A 12,547-nucleotide genomic window follows, 5' to 3' on the forward strand; every position below is an offset into this window, starting at 1 on the left:
GAGCGCGCCCACTCTTCAGAATACGTCATCAGTGAAGCGCGGGTACGCCTTTCCTTCTCCAGAGTTGTAGTTGTGAGAGCGGATCCAGCGTTAGCTTGCAGTTCTATGTCTCGGCAGGCTAACTTAGCTGGCTAACTGGCTTCCACAGCTGGATAAATCATCACTTTACCCACTATCATTTTGAGAGGAGTCAATCTTCTGGCGAGGTAGCAGGAAATATCAGTTTTTACTACTTAATCTCTTTTGACTCCGCAGAGCTGAGATTAACAAACGAGCTAACCATCTGAATGTTGACTAACAGCTAGCTGCTGTTAGCTAGGTCGGTAGCCAACTATGTAACATCAGTTAACTAGATATTTTAAAAACTACTTCCCTGTCAATGTTCAGCCAAAGTCAGCGTAGCATATATATAGCTTGTGGTACTAACGGTTCAGTTTGGTCAAGCTGTTTCGACTCTACCCAAATGGATTTTGTTGATCACCAGTCGGTTATGGAAACATTTACTCTGCTATTACTCAGAGCCTCTGTGTCAAATACCTTCCATTGTTGGACAGCTTGTTGTAATCGTTTCATAGAACTTCCTAATTAAAACTAATTAAACTTGTCTTGTCTGTTTTAGATCATGTCGGATTTCTCGGTGAGTTCAGAAGATTCTACTGTTTTATGTAATTTTCTGGTTTATTAGCAGCTGTCGTGGTTACACAGATTCTTTCATGTATACGGAGCCAGTCACTTTCCCTTTCTCTTCTACTTCAGCTGGCAGATGCCTTAGGAGACGACACCCCAAGCCAGGCAAAGAAAATAGGAAACACGAACCCATCTGCCCCCGCCAGCAACCCTCCACCTCCTACAAACCCAGGATGGCCTGGTTCAGCCCCAGGAGCTCCCACCCAGCCCTCTGCTCCGGGTGACTTCCCTGGCGGATCATCTGGCCCGGGGGCTCCAGGGCAGTTCCCGTTTCACTCTGGTCCTGGAGCACCAGGGCAATACCCAGGACCCCCTTCAGCACCTGGTGGGTTCCACCCTGGTCCTGGGATACCAGGACAATATCCACCTGCGCCAGGAGCTCCAGGGCAGTTCCCCTCCAGTCCTGGAGCCCCTGGGCAGTTCCCTGGGCAGTACCCACCTGAAGGAGCTCCAGGACAGCTCCCTGGAGGCCCTGTTCCTTACCCAACTGGACCATTTCCTTCTGGGCCTGGAGCTCCCCCTGGGCCTTATCCAAATGTGCCTTTCCCAGGTAGTCAGCCAGGAGGAGGCAATGGGATGTACGGACCTGGTGGTCCAGGTGCATTCCCCCCTCCAGCTGGCCCTGGCTCTTTCCCTGCATTCCCTGCTGGAGGCTTTCCCCCAATACCCCCTGGGTCATGGGGACCATCTGCAGGTGGAGGCTTCCCTCCTGCCCCTGGTCCCTTTGGTCATAGCCCAGGGCCTATGGGTCCATACGGTGGGCCTGCTGCTCCAGGAGGCATGCTGGTGAGTACTAGCACCGTTTACAAATAACAATATGTTGCTTGCTTGCTAACTGTCTTTGCTGATGTGCCATTGTTCTGCAGTGGAGCATCTGCCTGGGTGGAAGTCTTTGGGATTCAGGGTGGGAAATAATGCAATAGAGGCCAGCCACCAGCTAAATGTACATCTACTCTGTCAGCCACTTTAACAGGTTGCCTGCTATCATATAAATACTCAACTCTACTCTGGAACAGGGTTTTTTCTAATACCTTCAGTGCGACTGATTTGGTGTCTGCCTAATCCTGCTGCTGGTGGAAAAAAAAGTTTCCTGCCTTGTTGGTGTTTACTGCAGGATGATGATTTTTTTTAGTCAGGGCTACATTTGGATTGTTTTTCTTTTCTGTTTCTTGGCCTCTGCGTGGATGCAAAGCATAACATACAGCAGAATGAACAAATTTTCAAAAATAGTTATCAAAAATGTATTCTTGTCTTTCAGCCCAGATATAATCCACCATATAACTGAAAACAATGAGCCCAACTTTTCAGTCGGACAAGGACATCACCTCCAGAATCAACATATGGTTTGATTAGACTCCATGAAATGTGGGAAAGACTGAATATATACACAGTATAAAGTTAGGGCTTTGCTTCGTCTGCCAGAAGAATTGTGTTGTTTTAATTAAGTGCAATATTATGTAAGATTACAGCTTCATAAAAGATTCATGTTTTCTATATCAAGACACTTTTTGATTTTCCCTGATAAAATCACCGATTGATTACAGTTTGTATATTCATCTCCATTTCCACATCACCTTGTCACATGGATCTAATTCAAAGCTTTTTGTCTTCTGTCATTTTGCTCAGAAGTCAGTTTGTATAGTTGATGCCTTGTTGTATTAAAAAAAATTGAAAACTCCAGATTTTATTTTCTTTACATCGTCTTGTCTGATCATGGTGAGTTCTGTAAGAGTGTTGAACTGAATGAAGGAGATGATGAGTCATTGGGGTGTTGCATTAGGAATGTGGGCAGGGTCAAAGTTTTGGGTAATGTTTAACTAAAAATGGGCTCTTTACAACATGAAGTACTTAGCTGCCCAGTATTATATTACCAAGTTCAGAGTATCAGTGATAAAATGTGAACAACTCTGCTTCCACCCCATGTATATTATAAACAGGGTATTGTTACCGTTTGTGAAGTTTTGCTGAATAAACACAGTAAAGCATAATTTGTAATCATGCATTTTTTAACCCCATTTCTACATAGATCATAGTCAATGTATTGCAGTGATTTTCAAATATAAATATTTCTTACAGATGATGCCATATGATCTCCCTCTTCATGCTGGAATCATGCCACGACTTTTAATCACAATAGTTGGGGAGCCCACTCCTGGTGCAGACAGGTATGACCAACATTCATCCTCTCATTCTACTGCCAGTGATGCTGTCTGTGTGAGTGTCATGAGTGGGTGCATTATGACAACCTGCAACCACTCTAACCCCCCAGATCATGGCAGTGTTGTCATCTTTAGCATGTGGTTCACACTGGTCAAACATCTTCACTGTTAAATGCACATCATTAACAATGGCCCATCTGCACCTTTTTCTTTTACTCTTTTATTATTTGCACAGTGGAACAGTGGTCAGTGATCAGCAGCACTCAGTCCTGCTCTTTTTCTTGCAGGTTCCAAGTTGACTTTATCAAAGGCCCGGATATCGTCTTTCACTTCAATCCTCGATTTCATGAGCAAACAACTGTCAGAAACTCCAACCTGGGTGGATGTTGGGGTCCAGAGGAGCGAGAAGGAGGCTTCCCATTTGTTCAGGGACGGCGTTTTGAGGTAAAGTGTTTTAGTAATTTGGGCTGGTCGATTATGGCAAAAAATCATAGTCAGGAAATTTGCAACCACCACTGTGCATTTATTGAACTTCAAGCTTGAACTTTTGACAGTGGATTTCCTAGAACTCAAGATATAATTCAACACAAAAACAAATCAATGTCTTATAATAATACTATAAAAAGACATAATAGATATAAAGACTTTTATATGTGATGTTTTTATTTGATGTGTAAAATGTGAGAACGGATTGCTGAAATGTGACTCTCATCCTTTTTGGCTGCTCCCAGCACCAGTACTATAAAACTGCCATATCATGAAGGGCAGACTGGGATTTACTGGAGCTTTAAAAAAGATAAAAGTCTGTTTCACAGTTGACATGTGTTGACACGAGTGAAATCTCATTATTATGATAACTGTGAAATGACATGAGCATCAGGCGAGGTCTAATGAGCCAGCATCAATGAAAACACCTCTGTGAGTGTGCAGGAGATGTAACATCACACCAATCACCCATTCAAGCTAAAGCTGGAACAGGAAAGTTCTGTTCTGAGTTGCTGGTCAACCTCATAGTCACGACTCAGTGGGTCACACCAGATACTGGACACAGGTGTCACTCCCCCTGCTAATCATGAGTAAATACAGGGACATCATCATTCACTCCAGACTGCTTTACTCTACTATTCAACTCAGCTGCAGCTTAAATGCGCATGTGTGAAATCACTGAATTTTACCAGACGTGGTGTAATTTTGCCACGGTTAAAAATAGTCACCTGTGAAATCGTTTCTCAGTGGAGATTCAGCACGTAGGACGATGTCTTACGGGTCACCTCATGAATAGGTATTGCAACAATTTACAGTCAAGTTGACATTTATTCCCTGTTGAGAGAAGCGTAACTGTAGGCTCAGCAGGCTTGTCATTGTCACTATTTTCTTGTCGTGCTGTATGTCTACTAGTAACCTGACAGAGTATTTACAGTAACATTGTGACATGCATTCAACATATTTAATGACTTCTGCATAAAAAACATGGTTGTGAAACAGCACCACAGATCTGTAAAACCTTTGTCAACCCATTCTTATCAGTTGCAAACAGGTTTTTCAAGCCCTTGGTTCAGTATGACATGATTATCAGTCTTCCAGGTCTTAAACATGGCGAACAAAACTTTAAAGGCATGAAAAACAACATTTTCCTGCAGTGTTCTGTCTGTAGAAATTAAGAAGCTTGTATAAGTTTAAGGTCATTCATTTGAATTTAGGGCCTCAGCTAATATTGCAACTTATTTTTCATTATCAATTAACCAGCAAATTGTCTGCAGATTGCTTGTTTTGATTGATTGTCAAACAGAACCAGCAAGTGTTCACATTTGAGAAGCTGCAACCATTAATGTTTTAGCATGTTTGCTATCAAAATGACTCAATTGATCATGGAACTTATTGCAGATTGATGACTCGTTTCAGCTCTGCTTGCATCCCCCATGATAACTTGGCTCGCTGTGCATGAAGTGTCTGTTGCTCTCCCTGCAGCTGAAGATCCTCGTGGAGGAGGAAATGTTCAAAGTGGCCGTGGACGGCACCCACCTGCTTGAGTACGAGCACAGAGTCGGCGGGCTGGAGGAAGTGACCCTGGTGCGAGTGGCAGGAGACCTCATCCTCCACAGTGCAGCCCCGAGCATGATCTGACTCTCAGAGCTGCTGAACCACATGCTGTACAGGAGACCTAGGTCAAACTTTACCACTGTATTTGAAATCCTTTCAAGTACCTTGATGGAGTTTTTGAGGCACAATAGTCAGCAAAGTGCGATCTTTGCCCACATGGAGCTTCTTCATTTATTACAGAACAGATGGCAGATTCACCCTGGTCTGAACACTATAATCCCTTTTTTGTTTTTTTACTGGCTGACATCTCATTTTATAGCCACTCACAATCCAGCGTATGTTATGACATAACAAAAATCAAAGTAGTGAATGAGATAAAGCGCATCTAAAAACAGGAGTTTTAAGGAAATACTAATTTATACCTAATGAAAAGATTGTAGGCCAAGTGGGAAAGTGTGACATGTCCCAAACATATATTTTCCACTAGTATGCTGTATTTTTGTTTACAGTACATGTATGTTTATTCTGATGTCCTTTATATCAAAATCTTGATAAGCCTTTGTAATGCATGAGAGTGTGCTGCTGAAAATCAACTTAGTCTCCTTTTCACTGTCTTACTTCTGGCCTGTTAACACACCGTAGGCGAAGGATGAAGTTTCTTAAAATGTATTTGTGCTCTGATTTCGAGTGCCTCCTCTCTTCAGTATTCATCCTCCTGAACTCTAAGACTGGAGGGAGTTAAGATTTCATGTTGAAGTCTAATAGTGAGAAAAGTGAGGCTCAGATAAAACATTAGAAGGGGGGGGGGGGGGGGGTCTCTGATTGTGTTGCCAAAGATAACAGTGGTACAGTATTTTGAGATTCTATGCTTATAAATAAAAGGCAACAAACAATGAGTGATAATGCTGTTTGATTCAGAATATTGTACACTTTTGATGAGCTACCTGCCTGTACACGTAATAAATGCTACTTCCCCTGTTCCCATTCTTTGTTTTACCCAAAATGCACAGAGCTAATCTTCTGTTAGCAGTACAAATTTCAGGGTTTTCTTGGGTGTGCCTCGAACATTTGGTGTATTACTGAGGTGGAATGGAGATCAGTATCATTTTATTCATATAACACCATTAATTCTTTGACCGTAGTTTAAACAAAAAAGACCTAAAATAGAACAGTTATTAAATATAAAGTTGGTGATGTTAATGAATTGGACAGAAATGAAAATCAGGATAAAATACCAACATATTAAGTGTGTTTAAAATGTGACTGTGGACATCTGTTACAGATACATATCAGAAAGACAGATTAAGCGCATTTTGCTACATGTATACTTATGTGTAACTACCATTTTAAAAGCAGGAACTTTACTTGTAGTGGAGTATTTTTACATTGTGGTATTGCTTTTGCTATTTAAATATTTCTTCCACAGATGGTAATGAATTAGTATTTTTATGAAATTACATTATATGAATAACATAGATTTAAGAAAACACTTGGAATGCTAAGGTAAAGTAAAAACAATGCAATCTAGTATTTAATATGTGCAGACAGGCAAAGTAAAATGACGTACTAAAAGTTGTGAAAGTACATTTTAGAGTGATTCCTACACTTCTTGAATGTAATACTTTAAGTTGTAATGGAGTATTTTTACACTGTAACAAAGGGAAACATCTGAATAGTCCTTCCACCTTCGGGATTTAAGGATTTAAAATTAGCAGTAGATGTAGTAGTAAAATACATCATGTATAGTATTTGCATCTACTCGCGCTGACCAGCTTTGTAATTCAAAGGTCGGCCTGCAGTTCTGTCTCCTCCCATCAGGGGGCAGCACAAACACAAACCACCCACTGTGCCGAAGGAAGCGAATCGCAACTCCTCAATGAGTTCACCTTCAGATCAATAGTTTGTCCCCCTCTCTCTGAAGTCTTCATTTTATTCGTTTGGTGACTTGACAGAATGAATGGCTCTCTGCACTCCTCACCCAACGTGGTGGACATAAGACTGAAGCGTGGCCCGGCAGGTAAGAAGATTTTACAACTTGACGCACAGTTAGCAGATGGCGGCTACGCTACGAGCTAGCTACGTAGCAGCAAAAATCAGCGCTGTCAAGCTAGTGCGTTTCCTCAAGCTAATGGCTAATTTGCGATTCAAAACTGACAAAAAGACCAGCCCGACATGCGCTACCGTGTTGAAAAAGCAGAGCAGTTTGGGCTGAGGAAGCCAGCTGAGGTTTAACAACTCGGTTTACTTATAAAATAATCGTTTATGCACTTTGACGCTGTGTTAAAACCCTTAAGTAACGTTTCTCCTCGGCCTGTCAGACTGTGACAGACAGTTCGTCCACTGAAGCCAGCGGCTGCGGACAGTTAGAAACCTTTATTTAGCTTCATGAGAGAGAGAGAGAGAGAGAGAGTAATGTCCGGTTTCCACTTGTACTCGTTATGTAACGTGTTGTGACCTGGTGTTTCTGTGCATACACCTCAGAGCAGCAGGAGGTTGCAGCGTTGGAGTGACTGCTCTTGTACTTTGATCCATTGAGATACATGATTATGTTTGGATCAGCAGCCCCTGCCACGACAAACGATGGGATTTGTGCTTATTGACTTTTACTCTAAACCTCTGTGTCTGCTTTGTTTGAAGGCCTGGGATTCAATATAGTTGGGGGCGTGGACCAGCAGTATGTTGTGAATGACAATGGCATATATGTGTCCAAAATAAAAGAAGATGGAGCTGCAGCTTTGGATGGAAGACTCCAGGAGGGGGACAAGATCCTGGCGGTAATAAGTGCCTTTCATTCGGGTTTTGGATGTAGAGGAGGGTACTTATAGTTTTGTCTGTGTCATCTCTTTAACATTTAGTAAGATTACTCTGCAGTAGTAGACTGTTAGATTGCACTTGTTCCTATTTCATTGATCAACCGATTGAACTGAGCGTTGATTTTAGAGCTGAAGCTGGTTACTTTATAATAATCTGAAATCTTGGACATCATTTTTTTTAAGCCCCGTGTCAGCTTCTCAGTTGTCAAGAGTTGCAACTTTTCTTTGCATTAAAGTGAAAACTGAAGGTGAAACAAGCGATTATATGACATCACCTGGAGCTTTTACAGAGTCTATTGTCTGATATTTTCTGTATTAAACTGTTAAGTGATTGCCGTCATCCATCAAAATTGAAACTAATGATTCAGTCATTTGATGAAAGAAAAAGCTCATTGTCCTCGATTTTGCTTCATGTGTAGATCAACGGAGTCAAGCTTGAGGATCGGACACACAAACACGCGGTGGAGCTGTTCAGGACAGCCGGGGAGGACGTGGAGCTCCGTGTTCTGAAAAAGGTGAGAGACACGATGCCTTAACGTGACCTCTTCCCAGTATTCAAGAGTGTGACTTGTTCAGTGATTTTTTTTTAAGGGAGTTTGGGGTGACTTTGCTGCCACCTTAAATGACTCACACACAGGCTTTGGCCTGTAGGATCCAATCCAAGGACAAAGAGAAGAGATTAAAAATACCAGGTGTGCATGCAAAGGCAAGCTCGACACGTTTGTCATCTGGATAACATTTGGGGATACAGATCCCATTTTAATACCAGGATTAAATGGGGTTTAAGTGTGGTCAAACAGGTTTAGCGCAGGTGGTTGGACGTCTTCGCCCGAAAGCTGTGCTGCAGTTTGGTATTTTTTTTAAACTTGAACTTTGAAACAAACTTTATTGTCCAGCAGAGTGAAAAAGTGTATCGCCGAAACGTTAAAGCAGCAGAAGAACATGCAACGTATGAAACCAAACATCAATGAAACAATCACAGAACACTAGTAAAAATAAAGAGAAAGATAAAAAATAGCATATGTCTGTTGTACTTTGACGTAACTCCCGAGTCTGGTAGATGCAAGAGGCGTTACTTGACTTCGACTGCACACAATCAAACAGTGTATTTGGGTTTTTTTTTTTTGTGGAGATAAGGACTCAGTCATTTTTTATAGTGAGCACTGACTGCATCCACGGCGAAGGTCTGAGAGCATTTTCAAGTTAAGTTTAAGTTAAATAAGTATTGTTAACATTGTGGATCAGACTAATATATTTTTATAGTATCTCTCTCTCATTTGGTAAATTGTCGTGTCAAACTGAGGAAACAAAGGATGCAAACTGCCTGTCAGGATGCTCCTTGCTGAGAGTATAAAGCTGAGGACAGATTCACTCTGTGGCAGCGCAGAGCAGCATTGAACCATTAACCAGAAACAATGGGCTCAACAATAGCCACCTTTAATAAAGCGTCTTTGTTGACTCTGGGGAATAGCACATCTGTTCTTATTCCCTGAAGTTTAATGATTTATTTGATGAAAGTGTATTTTTTTATGATGTAAGTGGAGCCGATCTTTGTTTCACTACTGTAAAACACAGTTGGAATCCCTGAGGAGTCACCTTATGTAACATCAGTGGACCGTATCCTGCTCAGGATTAGAGGTAACGTCAGGGCAGCGTCCAGTTCCACTTTCTGTTCCACTGTGTTTCTTCAGACCAGCAGCATTTCTCAACCAAACAAATCCACTGAACTGGCTGGTTTTGAGGAGCTGAAAACATATGCAGGGTTTCACTTTCTGTCTCTTTCAGTTCATTTTGTGCATGATTACTTCAGGGACTCTTGGTGTGTACAAATATTACAAAACTGCCTTTGAAGAAAGACTGTGAGAAAGTGTGTCGTTATACTCATTTTCACAATTATTGCATCCTCTTTGTGACAGCAGGCTTTTCACCGAGACCCCATTTGCACCTGCTGTTAAAATTCCACCTGTATGCAGACACGTTATCCAGAGAAGGAAAAACCAATGTTAATGCATGTCGTGATCGGATCTGCCTGAACACATCGGGAGGTAGTCTGGATCGCATGGTGTTCAGATCTTAGGTCGACGTAAACACAGTCCGTACAACGTGCTGGTGTCTGTAGAAAGCATAACATTGATACAGATATTTGTTTTAGCCAACGTTAAATACGGGCTGTTCACATTTAGAGAGCGAAAGAAATGAGAGACGAGAAAGAGACACGCCTCTGATTGCTGATTACACGTCTGTTCTGTTTCATGAAAGCACCAAAAGATGCATCGTTCAACAGAACTGTTACAAATGAAAGCAATACAGGTGCAAAATGAGAGATATACAGTAAGAAATAACTGTTTGACTGTGTGTGTTGCTCTCATCTGTGCAGCTGATCGGGACAAAGAAAACAATAACTTCATGTAGGACAAAGAGGGACAAATTATTAAGTATTTGTCTAAAAGTTTCCCCTAATGCAGCAACTCACAAAAGTCTGAGTTTTTAAGGGAGTTTGGGGCGACTTTGCTGCCACCTTAAATGACCCACACACAGGTTTTGACCCGTAGGATCCAACCCAAGGACAAAGAGAACATATTAAAAACACCAGGTGTGCATGCAAAGGCAAGGTTTGTCGTCTGGATAACATTTGAGGATCCAGATTTTAATGGCAGGTGTAAATGGGGTTTAAGTGTGGCCAAACAGGTTTAGCGCAGGTGGTTGGACACCTCCACCTTAAAGCTGTGCTGCAAACATCTGTGATTTAAAGAGATGCATGTCGACATACACATCGCCTCCAGTGCAGCGCTGATATTTGTTCTCCTCTTGAAATCTTTCTTACAGTTGCCTCATCACATGAACGGACCCACGGGCTCACAACCCAAGCACGAACCTTCGGTGTCTTCTCTGGGAGTCCTGGCTGCTTTGGCCGGAGTGGCGGCCATCTTTGCGTTCATTTACATGCGGAACCTTAGGAAGCACCTTTAACTGAGCCGACGCCTGTATGTTATTTTTAAGATCAAAAACTTTGCTAAAGGCCAAAGAGGTTGAAGAGGGAACAAACTCAAAGCGGTAGACGTTATTTTCTTGATTAGCTGGTGTTGGTGTCACTGATGAGTTTCTCCGTGCTCATGTGTATTATGTGATTAATGGTAGCTTCTTGACACCCTTCCTATGCAAAAGGATGCTCTCTTGCCACAGAGATGACTTTTAATAGATAACTTTGTGATCGTAAGGGGAAGAACGAACACGACATTTCCTGCTGCCGAGCTGAGCTGGGCTGAGCTCAGGCACCAACAAACAGCTGCCCGTGCACAGAGGGTGTGTATGCAGAAAACTATGAAATCCTTGAGTCAAGTCAGACTGACTCAAGCTTCAGGGTCCATTTACAAACTGAAAGACAGTGTTGTGCTCCGTCACTCGTCGGCCTCCCCGTACCTCCGCGACTGAATGGCGGATCTGTCTGACGTGAGAGGAGCCCACTGTTCTTTCAGCTTGTCAGTGTTCAAAATTTGATTTTCATTTTGCACAGAATCATGGGAGCAGTGGCGTCTCGCTGCGGGATTAATGTGATGAATTGTGTAACGGTGCCTTTTCTGTCTGGTCCAAGTGACGGCGGGGTTTGGTTCTTGTCACTCCGTGTCACCATCAAAATAAAAATCAACACACTGCATCCATTAATACGTCAAACTGAAGGATGTGGCTGCTGATAATCTGTATTTTCTAATGTCAGACACTCACACCAACAGTGAGTTAGCCTCAAATCCTTTTGTTCAACATGTAAACAAAACATCTGGGCGCTGTCGGTTTTAGCATGCATTACTTACACAGGAGGGAATGGTGTATTTGTCTGGGACTATTTCCAGCTGCGGATTAACACACACTCGGTGCTCTAGCCTGTGTTTCCGGGAGGAGGACAGTGTACGAGTGATTCACTGGAAGTAAACTTCAGCGCCCGTGTTCATGCTGATGAGGGAATGTGTCACAATGTTATTGCTTAATGATGCTTTTCAGTAGTGTTTGGACACCAGTGGAGCTCTAAGGCTCAGAGCGATAACAGATATCAGGCAGCACAAACAGCTCCTTGTTGGTTTTGGTCTTCTAATGGGATTTGTTGAGCAAGAAAAATACAGATTATCACCAGACGTATCCCGTAAAGTATCAGAGTATTTCCAAGTAGTTTCACTTTGAAGCGTTTATTGTAAAGTGTCAAACGGTCGGTCAGTCTGTGTCCTGCACCCCAATCGTTCCTGAAACACATATCATGTGGTGGGCAGCTCATTTCTTAACGCTCAGCCTCGGAGAGACGCTGCCATGTTTGTGTTGTGTGTCACAGCCATTTCAGACATTCTCCTAATTTACAGCATCGAGGTCAGTGCTCGCGATCACTTCGCACCTTCTGCTCACTCATTTGTCTCGTGCAGTGATTATGAAATATGGAGTTATTGGTTATTCATTCACGTGAAGGATCAAGAGCTTAATACTAAAAGCAGTTTGATTCAGTTCACTTTCAAGGAGTTTTTTTTAAGAAATTAGTTGCTGTCAACTTTTTTTTTTTTTGTTGCACTACACACAATCTTGGAACTCCTCCAGTAACGGCCATAGAGCAGATGAATAAGTGAATTGTCAAGCAGTTGTCTCTGACTTTCTGTGGATCTTGTTGTCTGTAAATACATTTCATGTCGCTCTGCTGAGTGGGATTGTGAATATGCCAGAAAAGTCGATCAGAAGCACTAATAAATTATGCAAATACTATGTGTTTTACATCCAAACACCTACTGTATTATTAAAATTCATGTTGAATTCACCTGGTTTGGGCTTGTTTTTATTTAATAGCTGGAAAGAATATTTAACAGAATATTTCAC

At 42.1% G+C, this 12,547-nt stretch overlaps 2 protein-coding genes across 3 annotated transcripts; both read left to right on the plus strand.

The window, feature by feature from the left end:
* The first annotated feature begins 43 nt into the window (after nt 1–43).
* Nucleotides 44–5,866, plus strand: lgals3a (lectin, galactoside binding soluble 3a). Of its 2 annotated transcripts, XM_076749239.1 has the most exons (6): nt 44–206; nt 620–637; nt 757–1,473; nt 2,764–2,852; nt 3,134–3,290; nt 4,815–5,866. In XM_076749239.1, the coding sequence occupies exons 2-6, from the start codon at nt 623–625 to the stop codon at nt 4,968–4,970; spliced, it is 1,134 nt and encodes a 377-aa protein (XP_076605354.1). In that variant the 5' UTR covers nt 44–206; nt 620–622; the 3' UTR covers nt 4,971–5,866. The 2 variants fall into 2 exon arrangements, with proteins under 2 accessions (XP_076605354.1, XP_076605355.1); XM_076749240.1 differs by lacking the exons at nt 2,764–2,852; nt 3,134–3,290; nt 4,815–5,866 and adding an exon at nt 1,946–2,757.
* Nucleotides 5,867–6,725: 859 nt separating this feature from the next.
* synj2bp (synaptojanin 2 binding protein) lies at nt 6,726–12,489 on the plus strand. Its single transcript, XM_076749125.1, has 4 exons — nt 6,726–6,903; nt 7,524–7,660; nt 8,119–8,214; nt 10,526–12,489. The coding sequence occupies exons 1-4, from the start codon at nt 6,840–6,842 to the stop codon at nt 10,667–10,669; spliced, it is 441 nt and encodes a 146-aa protein (XP_076605240.1). The 5' UTR covers nt 6,726–6,839; the 3' UTR covers nt 10,670–12,489.
* The last annotated feature ends 58 nt before the right edge of the window (nt 12,490–12,547 follow it).

Source organism: Chaetodon auriga, chromosome 14 (genome assembly GCF_051107435.1).
Source record: "Chaetodon auriga isolate fChaAug3 chromosome 14, fChaAug3.hap1, whole genome shotgun sequence".
Classification (NCBI taxonomy): domain Eukaryota; kingdom Metazoa; phylum Chordata; class Actinopteri; order Chaetodontiformes; family Chaetodontidae; genus Chaetodon; species Chaetodon auriga.